General features: G+C 34.4%; 2 protein-coding genes across 3 annotated transcripts in view; one reads left to right on the forward strand and one right to left on the reverse strand.

Annotated features, from left to right (window-relative positions):
• SLC24A5 (solute carrier family 24 member 5) overlaps nucleotides 1-11255 on the forward strand; it is a 30132-nt gene extending 18877 nt beyond the window's left edge. Inside the window, exons 5-9 of the mRNA XM_025919842.2 lie at nucleotides 261-361; nucleotides 2161-2444; nucleotides 4516-4722; nucleotides 6622-6723; nucleotides 7441-11255. Of these exons, the coding sequence (XP_025775627.1) occupies nucleotides 261-361; nucleotides 2161-2444; nucleotides 4516-4722; nucleotides 6622-6723; nucleotides 7441-7763 (1017 nt within the window). The 3' untranslated portion in view covers nucleotides 7764-11255. The remainder of the gene's footprint in view (nucleotides 1-260; nucleotides 362-2160; nucleotides 2445-4515; nucleotides 4723-6621; nucleotides 6724-7440) is intronic.
• Nucleotides 14-19200, reverse strand: part of MYEF2 (myelin expression factor 2) — a 39526-nt gene continuing 20339 nt past the window's right edge. The window contains exons 11-17 of one of the 2 annotated variants that reach the window (XM_025919616.2): nucleotides 18417-18467; nucleotides 18056-18124; nucleotides 17714-17812; nucleotides 17364-17426; nucleotides 15443-15651; nucleotides 15312-15363; nucleotides 14-8503 (exon numbers count right to left, since the gene is read on the reverse strand). In XM_025919616.2, the coding sequence (XP_025775401.1) occupies nucleotides 8340-8503; nucleotides 15312-15363; nucleotides 15443-15651; nucleotides 17364-17426; nucleotides 17714-17812; nucleotides 18056-18124; nucleotides 18417-18467 (707 nt within the window). In that variant the 3' untranslated portion in view covers nucleotides 14-8339. The remainder of the gene's footprint in view (nucleotides 8504-15311; nucleotides 15364-15442; nucleotides 15652-17363; nucleotides 17427-17713; nucleotides 17813-18055; nucleotides 18125-18416; nucleotides 18468-19200) is intronic. The other variant, XM_025919617.2, reaches the window with a different exon arrangement.

A 19200-nucleotide genomic window follows, 5' to 3' on the forward strand; every position in this document is an offset into this window, starting at 1 on the left:
AAGGCACTAGTAATGTGTTCAATCAAATTTATTAATCAGTAGAAAAACATGTCTTTCATTTAAAGTTAACCCACAAATAGCTCTTGGTCAAATTTATGAAAACCAGAGTAGGTTCTGAAACACCATTTTTCTTAAAATTCCTTCTCTAAGCAAAATGCAAAAGGTTACAATATTTAGCAACAAACATATAGTTTTAGTACTGTGCTAAGCATGTACTTGAAGTTACACTGTAATGGAAACAGTAAATTATCATTTTACAGGCCTCAACGCTATCATGTTGGCCCTTATTCAGAGACTGTGCAGCATATGCAATTAGTGTAGCTGCAGTTCTTGGCATAATATTCGACAACCAAGTTTACTGGTAAGCTTGAAATGATCATTACTCTTATGGAAAACACAATTACAGAGAGGGTTTTTATGAAATTCCAATGGTTTAGCAACATCTCTTTTTCGGAAATGTTATTTCAGTCACTTCTCAATTACCTACCACTTTGGTACCATTTTCCCACATGCCTCTGAGCTAACTTCCTCATCACAGGTGCTGGTTGGGTTTTCCCTTTGAAAGTTCTCCAGTCATGTGAGTCTCCTTGTCTCACTAATCACTGGACATTACCACCCTTCCTTCACCCCTCAGCCTGTTCAGTCTCCCCTTTTGTTGTCAATTAAAGCCCCAGCAGTTGGGTCTTTTCTTCTACTGGGTGGTTTGCCTTGCCTAGGTTAGAAGTGGTCATAGTCACAAGACCGGAGAGAAATGACGGAGGAAGTAAATTTTAAAATCTTTAAATTCTTCCAACTCTCTCTCTGATGTTCATTTAGCAACAACTATAGCCTTCTTCCTCTAAGAATCAACAATATATAGGTATTAGCAATTGTTTGCTTTACCTCCCAGTGTCTTGCTGTTGCAAGAAAATGAAAAAGAGGGTGACTCAGTGGACAGCTGATAACTTTTTCAACTAAGAAGAACCAGGTATCTATTATGGGTTTATCACTATGCTAGGAGTCACAAGGGATGGAGAGGAATGTAAAATGCACAGCCATATAGACTGTGCACTGCATAATGCTACAGGATACCAGAAAAATAGAAAACAATGTAAATGGCACCTTTCTGGAGTATTACAACTGGAGTTTTACAACTTTCTGGAGTATTACAACTTAGCAACCCTGCATAAGACCTGCAGACAAGAAACTTAAAATCTTGCAGGGAGCAGAATTTCTAAATGAATCACCCTGAAATCTAGTCTGTCTCCCAAAGAAAGCCTATTGGCTATAGTAGGGATCCTTCTGGAACTCAGCAGTTATCTTTAAAGTGACAATGACTGTCCTAATGATTGTCTCTAAAGGGACAATGACAATAACTTTAAGAGTATCCAAACCTATGCTCCCTCTATTAGGGAAAACAAGAATTCTGTGCTTTCAGTGTAGCAGAGCTTCACTGGCTATAAAATAAAAGGTAAATGAAAGGTTCAAATGTAGTGGTATTACCTAATCACAACTCTTTAGGAGACCAGAGTATGGGACAACAGTTCTTTAGTGCCTATGATGTAATTTCATTTTTTAAATATCCTTATTGTCTTGTGACTACAAGCCGAATTTAGTTGTATCAAAAAAAAAAAACAAAAAAAAACAAAAAATGAAAAAAACCCCTGTAAACTGAAAAGTCCCAAAGCCTTATATATTCTGAATAGTTTACACAAAATTCTTACACCAGATTTGAATAGACACAGTTGAAATGAACTAACAGATAAACCATATTCTTTTATAATACTGTATATTTTGAGGAATGCATGCTGTCAATGAACTGAGATGGAGAATTCCCATCACTATTCACTAGTTTAACTTTTATTTTGAAAGTCTACAATTTTTATTTTCAAAGCATTTTTTATGCCTATAATTTGTAAAGTATAAATGAAGACAATGAATTTAGAATCCTTGGTTTTATTTGAAATATAGAAATGAATGCCAAGCTTTTATGCATAAATTTGTAATAATGCTGTGGCCAAGTTTGGACACAACTATAAAACCAAAATACACCTAGAAATATTACTTGCTTGTTTTATTGCTGTGTTGGAAAATTATTAAGCAGATACTGCCCCCAAACTACTAGCTCTACAAAACCTTTGTGTTTTTATTTTAAAATAGACAAATTTCTCTAATTTATAGGTATGAAGGAACTTTACTGCTTTTGATATATGGATTATATGTTTTGGTGCTGTGTTTTGACATTAAAGTTAACCAATATATTATAAAGAAATTCAGCCCTTGCTGCACTTGTCTTGCCGAAACTACGGAGAGGAGAAGTGAGCAAGAACCACTGATGGGATGGGAAGACGAGGGTCAGCCACTCATCCGTCGGCAATCAAGAACGGACAGTGGGATTTTTCATGACGATTCTGGCTACTCTCAGCTTCCTTTAAGTTTACATGGTCTTAGTCAGGTTTCTGAAGGTAATAAGCACATCATGCCCACTATTAAATCTACTCACTAGAAAAACTTGTCTCATTTTGATTCAGCAATTACTATATACTTTTTATGTAAAAGACACTGTGGATATTCAGACATGATGAAGAGGTGGTCCCTATCCTTAAGAATCTTCCAGTACTGTAGAGAAAAAAGAAAATAGCTAGAATACGAAGGTTTAAGTACTATAAAGGGGAGAAAATAAAGTACAACTGTAGTTTCTAAATGGGACAGACTGTATAAAATTTGTATAAAAGCTAGGAAAGATAACCACAGAGAAGGCAGCATTTAAACTAAGCCTTGTGGAATAGATCAGATTTTAACTGATGGCCTGATTTATTACCAATAATTAACAGTTACAGAAGTCTGTTATGTAAATAACATAGAAGTAAAAGTAAAGTATATTCGATAAACTGATGGCCAACGAATTAATATGAGCAAAAGGCCTGGTCAAGAACTTGCATACCTGGAGCACAGAATGTATACATTAAAGAAGCAGATTAAAGGTTGATAGTAAAGAACAGGCGAGCCTTATATGCTAGTATGTAAATCTTTGCAGGTTTCTGAGCAGGGCAATCAGAGGATAAAAGAAATGGAGGTCTGTAAGAAGCCACTAAAACAGCTGGTGTGTTTGGTAGGTGCCTGGACAGAGCAAAGGAGTAGGAATAAAAGAGACAATGCAGAGGAAGCATCACCAAGGTAGGGCAACTGAAAGACTGTACAGGTCAGAAAAGGGAGCAGAGGAAATTCTGAGGCTTCATTCATGACTGATTGAGAAAAGGGGAACACCACTTACAAAAATTTGGAATTTTGGAAAAAGTGCTGGTGTGCGAAAAACCAGTTTTAAAATGTCACCTGAAGCAGTTGCAGAACATGTGGATAAATGCGTTTAGTAGAAGTTCATCTAGGGCCAGAAACAGAAATTTATGCATTAGTTTTCTACAAAGTGGTTGTATGAAACAGATTCTAAATTTACCTAAGTACATTAGGAAGCTATTCTAATTTACTACCTAAAAAAATTACAACATGACATTTCCCCTTCTTATAAAAATTAGTTTCTAGACATTCAGGTGCAAGTGGCATATTGCTAAGTTAAATTTTTTAACAAGAAATTCAAAAGAACCAAAAGAATCTTTTCATTACACTAAAATTATATCTAATATTATTTAATGGTCCATTGGCTGAAGCTTTGCAAATTTTTTCATGAGTTATTTTACTGGCATTAGTTGTAATGTAATTTGATCCAATACATGGCTACATTATTATGGTACATTACAATATAGTACATTATTTTGTAAATGCCATGCAAATTTTAAATAATTTTAAAGTGAACTCTTATTTTTATCCAATATATTATTGTCTTCCACTAACTTAACAAAACAAATTAAATAAAAGAACATACTCAAGTTTTATAAGTTATATTGTAGATTCCATACTAGTTCCTATTTTCTTAAAGGCTCTTCCTAAGAATTATAGTGAATTCCAAGTTTAACAAATAAATGTTAAGAAAGAAAACTTGAAGCCCCCCAAAAATCACAATGATATTTAGAATGGAATATTCAACTTAATAAAAATATTATGCTATAATTGTTTTATACATCGTAAGTATGCATTATCTGATACACAGGGCAGGCTAGAGACATCATCAATACTGGAGGACAGAGACAACTATATTAGCTATAATAGGTAGAAGGCAAGTTAGACCCATAAGCAAAAAAAGTTACTAAAAACCATTCATATTGTAGAAAACCAAGAGAAGTCCAACTGACACTTAATAAGCATTATGTCTAATACATTTACTGAATGATCCAAGATATTTTGATGGATTTTTAGGTCCCAAATCAAGAAATGCTGAGTATCGCATTTTATACTGTCTGCCCTAAAGTCTCAATTAGTTCCTTTTTGCCAGCAATATCAGTAATGAGGTATTCAAATGTTTTAAATAGCCTCTTAGAAACTGATACAGCTAATTTATTTCAATATAGCTTTCTAAATGGACATTTCCAACTTAATTGGCCATTTGAGAAAACTCAAAATCATTTATTTTTTCCTCAACAGATCCACCAAGTGTTTTCAACATGCCTGAAGCAGACTTAAAAAGAATTTTTTGGGTACTATCCCTTCCTATCATTACCTTACTTTTTCTAACCACACCAGATTGTAGAAGAAAGTTTTGGAAAAATTACTTTATGATAACCTTTTTCGTGTCGGCACTATGGATATCCGCATTTACATATATCCTGGTTTGGATGGTCACAATAACTGGTATGTATCTTTAGTACAAGAGCACAATTTAAAAAAGAAAATAATCAGTTTCACAGAAGAACTGCTTATATTCACTAAAAGTCTAGCTAAGGAGGAATTTCTCTTTCCACAAAGACTAAAGATAACTGCTATTTACAAAAAGATTAAATATTAATATACCAGCAAGATCATTCAGGGGTTTGTAAGTTGTGTATTACATACCAACTATATTCTCAAATATTATACAGCCTAGAGTTACAAGTCAAGGGATCTTCTTATAAATGAAATCAAGTACACAGGATGTCCTCCTATTATGCTAATAATTAAATCACATTGTATGGGGTCTACAATATGCTCTATCCACTGAATTCTACTCCACAATGAAAAATATAGCAAAGGGACAATATTTTGAGAAAACAGTGCATGTTCACTGTTTAACTGGATTACATTTCACTTTGCTTTTGGATATGGCAATACAAACCAACTACGAAATGGGTAAAAAGTACGTAAAATAAAATTTAAGTTTAGGTTTCTACTACCTTCATGATTAAAATTTAAATATTACCGCTGGCCATAATCAGCTCTAGTTTCAGAGAACTCCAAAAGAAAAACACTGAATATAAACATAGGAAAAAAAAAAATCAAGGATTTCTCCCAGAAAGGTTAACCCAAATGAACATATCAGAGGTGAGCAAACTATGGTCTGTGTGCCCAAACTGTCAAGACTCCTGTTTTTGCTCATTAAGTTTTACTGAACATAATCACACCCAATCATTATATATTATCTGTGGATGTTCTCACACTGAAATGGCAGAGGTGAATATTTGCAACAGAAACCATATAGCCTGCATTGCCTAAAATAATTACTACATGGCCCTTTACAAAAAAAGCTTGCCGATCTCTGACTTTCCCCAAATTAATGTATGACTTAGAATAGCATGCTAGCAAAGAGCAGAGTATTTCTTTTCTTTTAATGACAAGGATGAAAAAGTCCAATTAGCTTGCATATTAAATCTCTCCAAATTTTCTCAGCCAGAATATACTTAACAATAGGAAATCAGGAAAAGAGCAAAATCAAGTAACAGATCATAGAACAGCCCCCAAGATGATAAATATTAGTGTTATTTATGTACATATGAACTCTGGCAAACCAGTAACAAAAATTAACAACCAACTATAATTCCAATGTCAATATATAAAGCATGCAATAAACAGCTACTTAAAGTACTTTTAATTGACATTTTAAGAAAAAGACTTTAAGGTAAGTATTCAATTGCAACATTAAAAGAGGAGTTACATGTTTTTTTATTTAACTTCCCTCTGATTCTGTTTCTGAACACATTTCTGGAAAATGCTGCACTGACATCAAACTTAACAGAAGGATTAATAAATCGGGAACATGATGTTAGGAAGATTCAGGTAGAACCCGATTTTTGTTTTCCTTTGTTTAAGGTATATCACCAAAGTAGGACCTAAAAAATGTGTACCATGTTAACACATTTATAGGTTAAAAATAGCTATAAACAACTTGTTTAATTCTGACCACTTTAAGAAAATGCTTTGCAAAAGAGAAAATAACCAATCTTATCATTAGCATATATTAAGCAACAACCTTGATCAGTTAATAATGAACATCCAAACCTTTGGTAGGCATTATCAGGCAGGGGAATTATTCCTTAGTAGAATTTTGTCTATTAAATATCTTTAGATATCTATCATTAAAAATCTGTACTACCTGTATTACCCAATTTACCAGTCTTATTCAAATATTTTTCTAGCTGAAATCTAAGTACATATTGGTTGTGAAATCTAAATGTGTCTATTTTCTTTTTGTTCAGGAAGGAAATATCTGAAATAACTGCAGAGAATGGTTATTGAATCTATAAGATTTGTAACTTGTAGTATCTATGTTTATTATAGGGGAAACATTAGAAATTCCAGACACAGTAATGGGCCTTACTTTATTAGCAGCAGGAACAAGCCTGCCAGACACGATTGCCAGTGTGTTGGTTGCAAGAAAAGGTAAGAGCTAGGTCCCTCGTGCTGCAATGCCCATTCTTCAAACCTGGCTGAAATACACTGAGCAAAAGTACCTTTAAAAATATTTATTTCCTCAGGGCACCCGGGTGGCTCAGTCGGTTAATCGTCCGACTTCAGCTCAGGTCATGATCTCATGATTCGTGAGTTGGAGACTCGCATCAGGCTCTGTGCTGACAGCTCGGAGCCTGGAGCCTGCTTCAGATTCTGTCTCCCTCTCTCTCTGCCCCGCCCCTCGCTCAGTCTATCTCTCAAAAATGAATAAACATTAAAAAAAAAATTTCCTCAGCATACTTTGAAGAAAAAAAAAAAGAGTGACTCAAGAGGAAGGGTTTACTATTTCATTGCAGATTAACTTCACTAAATCTAACCCCCAAATAATACTCATCTGAAATGTGCATTAAATCATAATTAACCATATTAAATGAGAATGAAAAGCAACAAGTAATCTACAGACCTTATTGAAAAATGGTTTAATAAATAAAGATAATTATTATTAAATAAATGTTAAGACTTTAAATACTAACCCCCCCAAAATTAAAAAATACAAATTCAGTAAGACTTTTGTTCTAATAACAATTTTCCAAAACCAACAAACAAAAAAAATTTCCAGTGTTTTTTTATGAAGCTTATTAATAAAAATACAGCATTGGTGTGCACATTTTAACAACATGCTTTTTTTTGTTTTGTTTTGTTTTGCAGGCAAAGGAGATATGGCTATGTCTAACATCGTGGGATCCAATGTGTTTGATATGCTGTGCCTAGGTGTTCCATGGTTTATTAAAACTGCATTTATAAATGCATCAGCTCCTGTAGAAGTGAACAGCAGAGGACTAACTTACATAACCATCTCTCTCAACATTTCTATTATTTTCCTTTTTTCAGCAGTTCACTTCAATGGCTGGAAACTAGACAGAAAGCTGGGAGTAGTCTGCCTATTATTATACTTGGGGATTACCACATTATCGGTTCTATATGAACTTGGAATCATCGGAAATAATAAAATAAGGGGCTGTGGAGGTTGATATTAATAGGGTTATGTGGAAAATGTGGATGATGGGAGAAGGAAGAGCAGGAAAACTCCATTTCTTCATTTAAGTCAAATAAAAAATATCCTGAACTTTAGAATCTAAAACTTACTTACAGTAATTCTTCATCACCAAAGAAAAGTAATTTAAAACCAACCCAAAATCACATCCTAATTTGTCTGAGCCCTTTCTTTTCAAGGACAATTACATATACAAAATGGAAGTTTTGAAAAAACCATCTGTTTTACCTTACAGTAAGTTGATAAAAGTTGAGGAAATTTGGACAAATCCCACTATGTAGTACTGAAAGTAACAACAAGAAAAATGGCTTATTTCATTAAAAACAGTATAACCATTCATTTAAACTGAATGACCAACTTGCTGTCTTTAAAAACCCAAACTTGAGATTAACAAAAACCACAGTATATTTAACACTATACTGTTAAAAGCTGGTGGGAGTTTTAAAAGTTCATTTTTACAGCTTTTGTAAGCATACAGTATTACTAAAAAAAATGACTTTTTCTAGGAGATTCAGCAAAACAGATGTAAGAATGTTCCAACCGCAGTTTAAAATTACGCATTACGATCCAAGCGAACATCGATTTCTCTGCCACTGATTTTTATGCCATTCATTATTCTGCATGCTTTTTCAGCTGATTCTGGGGAGTCAAATCTGACTGTTCCACAGCCTTTTGACTTTCCATTCTCCATTTTTATTTCTGCAAACATTACATGACCTGTGAAAGAAAAATTATAAAATTACTAGTCAGTTTAAGTGGATTTCATCTCACTACACAGGTCTGATATTCCTCATAGCCAATGAAATGATAAATAGCTGGCTAAAAATATTAATGATTTAAAAATAATATCATATAAACATTATTCTCATCATTTTACATTCTGAATATAAACATGTTAAAGTATACAAAATAGGAATAAAAATAAATTTGCTTAGGATTTAATATTTTATTAAAGTAGAATATAAAAAAATATTTTTAAATTCTTAGTTTCTGAAGTAAATTTATAGCAGCAAGGCAAACAGCATAAAATGCCAGCAAGTCACCATGCACAATAACAAACTTACAAATATGAACAAAATTAGTTTTAGAAAAAAAAAATTTTTTTTTCACTTTCTGCCCAATCTCCCCAATCTCTCCTTTCCCTTTTATCTTCCTTTTCATTATTTCACCACTGCAAATAGTAGCAACTGCCCAGAATTTCAATTTTTACCAGGCCAAAAAGGGCCCCACTAATTCTACTTATTGACCATAGTGCCATTTTATTTATTCAATACCACAATTTGAACTCCAGTGTAAGAGTGGTACCAAATAGGTTATGGAAATACGCATGGAAGAGATAGCATAGATTAAATCAATAGAAGTAACAGTGATGGTAAGGCCCAAAGAAGAACCTCAGAGAAGCTTCGAGGAGGAAGAAAATCAGACAATTATTGCATATATAGGTAATATCACTGCTGATATTCATCAAATCATTCATCAAATTACAAAATATCCATAAACATCTACCACCCAAACCAGAACACCTTTGAGAGTAAAATGGAGAGTGATTAGTAATTACACACAAATAACAGATGAAAAGGAGACTATCCCCAGGCAAACTGGGATGTATTATCATCAGATCCACACACATTTAGGGGAGTTGTGTGCCCACTTACCATATTTCCTTTCCTTGAATATTATATAGTGGCCAAATCACTACAGGCTAATTTTAGTCTAGCAACATATTTAGAAAGCCAAACATATTTAGTTCTATAAAGGGACAAAAAAGGAGAGGGAGATAGTAAAAGCCTTATTAAAAAAAAAAAAAATTGCATAAGCCCTTTCCCAGGTGATAGGATCTATTTTAACTTCAATGCAGGAGTAGAAAAAAAATTTTTTTTTCTGTTTAAATCTTGATCTGAATGATTTATTATCTATAACATCCTGGACTACTCTGTTTTTGTTTTTTCAACCATTTCCCCAATCCCACCCTTACTGCATTTTTTTAAACCAACTGGTAATCAACTGCTCACCCTAACTAAATGGTCCAAGTTAATAAATGTCATGAGTCAAAACCATGATCTTGTAACCGAGGCCAGGGAGCCTTTAACTGTTCTAGAAGTTATAAAACATACTAATCCCCAGAAAAAATTATATTATCATGGTTAAAGTAAATTCAAACAATATATAACCAACCTACAATTCGTTAAAACAAAACAAAAAACATAGAAATCACATTTTCTAATAAACAACATAAAATGAAACTTTAAAAAACTTTAAAGATAGATGCAGAGCAATTTCCAGAGTCCTCTTAATATTGTGAATGCTGAGACCTGGAAAAAGCAAGTTTAATTAAAGCATACCTTGGTCAAAGACAGCACAGTACAGTGATTTTGGTGGATTACTGTGGAGAATTTTCAAGGGCTTTTAAAGTTAGAGGTTCTTCCTTATCTACTTTCACCTTTCATAAAAACTTAGGGCTTCTCTTAACATCAGCTTTATTAGCAATAGTAAGTTTTACTCAAGCCAAGAAATCTTCAAAACTTCAAAGGAAAATACGTAATTATCTCAAGCAAAATCTGTCTCAATCTTTCAAGTTTCTCTCTTTCTTCTCTTAAATTGTCTCTATCAGTTTAGGAATCAACAGTCAGACTCCCAAATTCCTGACCCCACCATGATCTCACAGCTTTTCAATCTGACAAGGTCTCTCCACCAAAATGCTTCCACATTCTTGCAGTCTGAACACTCAGGCTACAGAAAGTGGCTTATAGATACTTGTTTCATGGTAAGACTGTTCAAAACTCCCACAAGGCATAGAACCAGAAAGCGTTTTACGTTTTCTAATCCCATAAAAACACCAACTGAGATAATTTACTTTTCTAAAGATAAATAATTGAGGAGAAAAAAATTTAGTTTCCAATAATTAAAATCAGACCCCCTTGGCTATATTTACATATTACAAAGTCTGAGGACTTTCTTAAATGACTTAAATATCTACTGATCTTGTGTGATTCCAAGAAAAACGAAAATAGAACTGCTGTTTTAATAATAGTATAGGACAAAATAGTACGCAATGAGAAATCAGTACAACAGAATAATCAAACATATTGCTGTTACATATACTAGTTAAAAAATGACTTATCCTGCAGTGAAAGAAACCTTTTCACTTTATTTAATCCAGCCTATTAACATCCTGTGGGTATGCTTTGGGAAATGCTGATATAAAAACATTATCTAAAAATAGACAAAATTAAAGCAAAAATAAATAAATGGTTCAATAAAAGCCATTACCAAAGTGAAAGTGTAACATAACCACAAAAGAAAAAAGCAAAATCAGATACTCTATAAGAAGCTGTAATTATGATATAAGGGACAAAAAACAAAGTTTTAGTGTTTCTTTACAAACAAAAGGACCTATCAATGAATGCTCTTCATATATTATTTTTACTGTTACTGCATTGTTTTACTATTAAAATATGCCAGAGTTAAAGTCGACTAGTCATCCTTGAAGCAGCACGTGGTTTAGTAAATAAAATCTAACCCAAGTCTCATATTTTCTAGCCAGTTAACAAGCATACTGATCCAGAAAACTACATAATGGAAATCTGTGGATCAAAGTTATATTTGTTTACATGGTTTATAGCAGGAATAATTCAACAGGCTTTCCTTGCACTGCAGTTCTAAAATCTTATGATCCTGCCTCATACCAAGCCAAGTCAGAGTATAGCTAAAGTGTGTAATAAATACAGGAGCAAGTTTGAAAGACTATGTCTATATGAGTCCGTTAGCACAAACTACAACTAACTCTGAATGGTTGTTAATTTATTTATACTCAGCCTTCTTAAAAATTCATGTCACTGAGGAATTACATAGGGTAGGATTAAAAAAAGATCTATTTTACTACACTCATTCTTCATGTTGTTATGTTTGGGGATATGTGAACACAATTTCCCCCAAATTACAAAGTATGAAGAAATATTGTACTGAGGTAGTATAACCTAAAATACATTTTCTTGGCCTCTGTATTTGCCCCATCAAGGACAGTTAACCACTATAGATGGTCCCAGCTTATAATGGTTCAATTTACAATTTTCAACATCATGATGATGCAAAAGTGATACGCAGTAGAAACTGTACTTTGAATTTTGATCTTTTCTCAGGCTAGTGGTATGTGGTATGATACTAGTGATAGTGGGTGGCAGCCATGAACCACAACTCTCAGTAAGTCAGGCAAACACAGGGGTAAACAAGCCATACATTTATAACCATTCTGGACCCACACAACCACTCTATTTTTCACACTCAGTATAGTATTTAATCAATGATATATTCATGATATATATTTAATCAATGATACATGATATATTCAGCACCTTATTATAAAGTAAGCTTTGTGTTAGAGGATTCTGCCCAACTATAAGCTAATATAAGTGTTCTGAGCACGTTTAAGGTACGCTAGGTGAGGCTATGATGTTCAGTAGGCTAAGTGTAATTAAATGCATTTTCACCTTACTATATTTTCAACTTAGGATGGGTTTGTTGGAATGTAACCCCATTGTAAGTCAAGGAAGATTTGTATAGACATTTGGTAAGCAGAAGGCTTTGCTGGTGAGCCATTTACCGACAGATACTGTCTGGGGAAGATGCATGGAGTACCACTAGACTTTTACTAAGAAGCAACCAAAAGGATATACTTACTCACTTTGGGCTCAAGGGGGAAAAAAACAACAACAAAACTGACTTTTACTGTGAAAGAGGTCATTATTGACTTGGAACAGGTTAGAAAGAAACTTCTCATACTAAGAAAGAAAAAACTCTCTTAAGATTTGAAAATAAAGTGCTGTGACAGAAAAATGGATAGTTCAATTCATATAAGCCAGGTAACTTCCATAGTTGCCAATAGCTGAACACTTAACTCTATATTCCCATAACTTATTTTCTTTACCATCAATGCATTTTAAGGTTAAAAAGAGGAAGATGGTGGGGAATTATTTAAATATGGCATTACTTTAATATAAATCTAAATAAAAATCAGAAGCTTTTACAATAGAATTGGTAAGAAAAATAAAAATCATTACACTCACGATACTACAGATTAATAAAGGGCCTAAGAGGAGAGCGAAAATAAAGAATAATAATTTCTTTAAAAAAATAATTTTATTTTTTAAATTTTTTAATGATTATTTATTTTTGAGAGAGAGACAGAGAGCCAGCATGGGAGAGGGGCATAGAGAGAGGGAGACAGACAATCCAAAGCAGACTCCAGGCTCTGAGCTGTCAGCACAGAGCCTGATGCCAGGCTCGAACTCACAAACTGCGAGATCATGACCTGAGACGAAGTCAGACACTTAACTGACTGAGCCACCCAGGTGCCCCCACCTTTCATTTTATTAGCTAAAATGCTGTACACATTTTTTAAATGTAGAATTGGATACTACTTTTTTCCTTTCAGAAAAACGTCTGAATTGTTAATGTCCATCTATCAAATCAATGCCACTCCAACAAGAATCTCCATACAAGACCTCAAAGTTGCTGCAAGCCTTGCTCACATGTGACCTCAAAAAGAAATGTGCCTGCTACACATCTGCTAAAGAAAAGTCAAATCAATATTGGTCACATTTTCAGTAATGTCATTTGTGTACTACACTTTGTTCTTTTCGTGTCTCAGTTCTACTTTGAAAAATGTCATTTATCTCATTTGGCGCTGTTTTTTTTCACTGAAACTACAACAGATATGACCTATACCTGCCGCCACTGCTCCTCATTTGATGTATTCACTAAGGCCCTAACATGTCCATTCTTTTGCAGTCTATGGGGTTCATGGCCAGATGTTGCTGACTCATCCTGATAGATCCTCTTACTCCTACAAACACTACCAACACTGGAAAACAACATTACAATTCTGTTTTCTGTTCATGGTAACTGTTTTAATAGTTACCTCATTTTTAACATTTTTACAATTAAAAAACATTAAGTTTCTCTTATTTGAATATACATGAAAGCCAAAAAAAAAAGATAATCAACAAAAGGAGTCAAAAGAACATCTTTGACAGATTCACACTGCATGTTCCTTGAAGGCAAGGATACTATCTTTCACTGTTTGTATGTCTAATTCTAATGACAAGCAGACTGCCAAAAACATACTATTTGTAGACTGATTGACTGAATAAGTAACTGAATAAATGAATGAAGATCTGCTCAGAAAACTTAACTCACTCATAAACATTTAATAAACTCTTCCTATATATACTGAGACAATGAAAAATGTTAGAATGAAACGATGCAGTTCCTGCATCAAAAGCCTCTATTCTAAGAGGGAAGAAAACCTATGAACAGGGGCACCTGGGTAGCTCAGTCAGTTGAGTGTCCGAATTCGGCTCAGGTCATGGTCTCACAGTTCGTGGGTTTCAGCCCCGCATCAGCTGTCTGTGATGACAGCTCAGAGCCTGGAGCCTGCTTCGGATTCTGTGTCTCCCTCTCTCTCTGCCCCTCCCCTGTTCACACTCTCTCTCTCTCAAAAAATAAACATTAAAAAAAAAAAAAAAACAACCTATGAACAGATTACTACAACAGAGTCAGGTACTCAGAACACAGATGATATCCACATGATCCTAAGTGATCACCACCACTTTATGAGAAGAGCTGAAGGCTACTTTTGTGGGAGAACACTAAACTTACCCCTTCGTGATCTCAAAAAAAGTAAATATATATTCCAAATACTCTTAACTTTCTGTCAACTCTCAAGAACTGAATGTACCACTTTTAGTTTCCTTTCATCACTACAGGCCACCCATATAGCTTACTATTGTGATCAGAGAGTCTCTGGGATACCATGCAACAGCAGAAAAACACTGGCAGGAAATCTGTTACGCTGTTCCACTCACACTATTTCTCTCAGCAGCAAAAGTCCCCTTTTCAAGTAGTAAAACCACCTAATCTTCTACAGACCTAACGAACATATCAAGATTGTAGATAGTGCCCATCACAGCCAAGAACAGTTTATAAAAGAGCTAGAAGGGCCACCAGAATGTACCCATCTAAGGAACTCCAGGCAGTGGGTTCTCTGCTATCAGCTAAGTTTCCTGTATTGTACAGGAAACAATGTGCAGAATGGGTCTCGTCGATGGACTCCCACATCATTTGGATGTCAGCATTTTTGGGGTCATGGTGGCAATGCACTGCACTCCACTATAAACAAGGAAATAAGTATACCCTTCATTAGTACTTTCCACAGAAAAAAATCTTTTTAAACGCAAGCAATGATGATATACTAACCTTTTAAAAATCAGGTAATAAAGCAAGCCCTCTCTTTCTCCACAGAAGACAATGACAGGCTCTACTCTAAATCTTGTTATTTTAGAAGTAATTTGCACTGCTCCTTGTCAGAGGAGAGCAGCGTAATTTATTTCAAGTGGAATTAGACCGGTCATACTATCCAGGAACAGGCTTCTGGACAGTTAAGGTCTAAACACAGTGTTTAAAGGTTTAAAATCAGTTTTTCCTCTGTAATCAATATTATCATATCTGCAGTCATTAGTATACTTACCACACTGACTGAATTTCTCTTTTAGTTTCTGCCAAGTCAAGTCAAAAGGCAGCTAGAATGAAAAAAGGTATTAGTAACAGATATACAAAGAAAAAAATAATTTTAAGTATCCTTTACGTTTAGTTGCTTACATTTCTGACAAATATCTGGTTGCCTTTGGAGCCTATTCTGTCTCTCATTCCGCTTCCCATTGGACCGGATAGAAATCCTCGATCCATATCGATGCTCCTTTCCAGTATAGCTCCTATACCTGGTCCCATCCTATCAAAGCTGGAGCTCATCCGGTCTAGTCCCATCCCCATTCCTCCAGTCACACTGTTCATGCCACCCATGCCACCACCTGGATTTCAAGAACGGAAAGGGGGGGTTGGGGAATTTTGGTGTTTTTTTAAAAACGGAAGAAAAAGGAGAAAGAAGAGGAAGAAGGAAAGAGGAGGGACAGAATCATTTTTGAGAAAGAAAGGGAGAAAAAAATTAATTCATTTATATAAGTAGATAATACATAAACATAAAATTATTTTCATACACACAAAATAACAATCTTCCAAGAAATAGAATTTAATTTGATCTACATTCAGTTAGTTGAATGCTAATGGCTAACTGAATCTGTTAATTCTAGCCACTATGTTAATACATCATACATATATACTTCTAAAAAATTCTATTCCAATCATAAAATAACATCATTTAAGTTATGTAAATTATCTACCTGTTTTATCCATTAACATTATAGTTTTTATCATGTTTATTTTTTAATACCATGTGTAATAACTGCTAAAACAAAAAAATATATTACAACTCCCAACACATTAACTGTTGCTCTTATCATACTCTCCTACATAATATTTTCACTTCAGTATCTTCAGTATTTTCACATGCAATTTCTCTTTTCATATCAATTCAATTTTCAATAACCACAGAAAACTTAACTTTTAATTTCAATATTACATAGAACTTAAGGAGATAGAAAAACACGGAATCACACCCCTCTAGCCAGAGCTTGAGAATTTAACTCAAAGCTCATACCAAATTTATTCTTATGCACTGAGTTCCCTTTAATTATTCCAATCCTATACATTCCCAAAACTTTTTCTTTTCTCTTGTACCTAATATCCCCATATGGAGAAATTTCAAAAATTAACCACCCTCACACTGGCTTTCTATGAATAACAAATCTAAAGTTAGGGAAACAGAAGTACAAACACTGAGGTGAAAAAGGAAAGTAGGGAAGTTATGATTACTGGGAAAATGGCCAAGGATGAAAAAAATGATGAAAAGGAATGAGAAGCAAGGTAAAATGGAAGTAAATATCTTCAGCTGACAGGATTTCTGAATTTGCCCTTAGAAAACTTTAAGTAGGCTGTATTTCCTATTTGTGAGGTTTCAATCAATTAAAGGAGTCAATAAAGTATGGAGAGCTCACAGAGACATGGCTCAGTAAGCAACAGAGATCAAAAACTGAGCCATGTTTTAAGATTTAACATAAGGCCTAAAATGTGGTAGAGGAAACAGGTGGAAGAAATGTGGCATTCCCCAACTACTCTTGATTCTATCACAGGAAAGGTTTAAGAGGAAAGGAAATAAGCATCTCTTTCAACCTTAGCTCTCAACCTCAGGAAGTCTCTAGAGGTGCTGTAACAGGGGCAAAAGACACAAGATGTTCACACATGAAATAAGCTAGTCACCAATAGCAGCTGTAGACAATAGGCAAGGAAACAAAGTTGGTGCTAAAGCAAAAGTTCCTCCTGACACATGATCAAGGAAATCCCCAGATTCCTCAGTTGGAACGGAGCTTCTTGGATTAGCTGACAGTTAACACATACTCTGTTGTTAGTTCAGAAATGTCAAAGAGTTAAAATTCAAAGTTAGTTTAGAAATTTCAAACAGTGATCAAACAGAAAAGCTCAGTAACTCTCAAAGTTTCTCTAAATTATGACAAGACATATTAACACATAAGAACAAAATATTACTATACTATAATAACTACTCTTGCAAAGTCTTTTGCAAGCACTCAAATACTACTGAATAAATTCTAGTAAAATTTAAACCTACTTATTCCAGATCCTACTGGACCCATGTTAGAAGCTCCTATTCTTCCTGCAATCATTGCACTGCCTAAACAAGGATGGAAAGATACTAATTAATTGGAAGAATCATATTTTAAAATTCCCAAGGTACTATGCTCTCAGCTGTACAGTAACCAAAAAGTGTACGTCTTCTAAAAATAGGTTCAAATATGTAATTTACTGAAAGAGAGCTAGTACATTAAAATTCCTAAAGTGGTTTTCATCAATAAATTACATGAAACATTATCAATGTCCAATTTTTCACAAAAAAAGGAAACAGACTTTGAAAAACATAATCTGCAAAAAGGAAAAGGAGAAATATGCAGCCAGCCCTACCAAGTCTACCAAAGGAATCTCCAAAGCCTCGATTTAATCCAATATCACCACGTCCAAAATCTCTCTCCATGCTACTAGTCATCGCACCACGGTACAGCTCTGAAAAGATTATGCAACAAATTAACCCTTTTTCAAGTGTATCAGTACATGGTAATCCATTTAGGAACATAATGAAAGTAAACTGAAAAGATGACAAAAGTCACAAATACCAAAAAGTCTGTGATTTACCAACTTACCTCACATGCCATATGATATCCCCCGTCCTGTTATGCCTGTCTCTACCCGCCATGCCCCATATGCCCTCTGGAGACCTCTACAGTGCCCATTCCTACATTTACCTACCTCCCATTCGGCCAACTCCTCCAAATCCTCCCATGCTATTCATTGCTTCCAGACCACCAAACCCAATTCCTACGGAATAAAGATTAATTTTGAGATTTGACTATTAGCTATATAGCTGAAAGGTACATGTTGTAAATGTTATGTCTCACCAGTAAGCTCTTCATCCACTCTACCATGTGCAGGGGCTTAACACATCATTTCCCATCTCTTAAGTATGTACTAGGCTCAGTTTCTGCTAGCAGCCTTTAGGTATGAGCCAACAATAAACTATGACTTTTTTTTCCCTTAGAATTCTCAACACAGCTTCTAATTTACTAAACATGGTACTGGGTACATACAAAAAACAAATGCTTATACATACCTCCTCCAATTCTATTCATTCCTCCAAAACCTGGACCATCCATTCCCATACCTCAAATAAAATACATAGTATGTACGTTCAGTCAATCTTATTTTTAGGACTAAAGAATGACATAACACAATACAGCAAAAGATACCATTGGTCTAGTCATGACGGAATGCTAGAGAAGCAGTGGGGCACATGTGTGAGACTTTAAAGCGCTATGTACAGCAGCTGTCTAATCATGAGTCTTCAAAAAGGCCTCTATGAATATTTATTAAATAAGAAAACAAAATTCACTGGTCACACATTCAAGCAGAGAATATCTAGGACTAGGTAACTGTTCATTTTTTTTTTTCAACACACACACACACACACACACACACACACACACACACACACACACACACACAAGTATCACCACAGCAGATTTAGAGATCGAGTAAGAAAGTAAGGACTCCTTTCAACATGGCAGCTAAGGGAGCAGTAAAAAAAAACAAAGAATAAAAAAGCCTTTGTTTAGGAAGGTAGAGAGCCTAAGAATAAAAGTTTCTATTTCATTCAGACCAATTACCATAGCTACACTGATTTTTTAAAGTTTAGCTATAGCATCTCAGCAAAAAACAGGAATCTGAGAGCATTTAGTACTCTATCAATTAAGACACAGTTCTCAAAGTATGGTCTGGGGTCCAATAAGTCAAAACTATTTTGTTCATCAAGTAATATTAAGATATTATTTGACTGTTTACTCTCATTCTGTCATGAATATAAGGTGTAATTTTCCAGAAACTACATGATGTACGCA

Source organism: Puma concolor, chromosome B3 (assembly GCF_028749965.1).
Source record: "Puma concolor isolate L17-30 chromosome B3, mPumCon1.1.hap2, whole genome shotgun sequence".
Classification (NCBI taxonomy): Eukaryota; Metazoa; Chordata; class Mammalia; order Carnivora; family Felidae; genus Puma; species Puma concolor.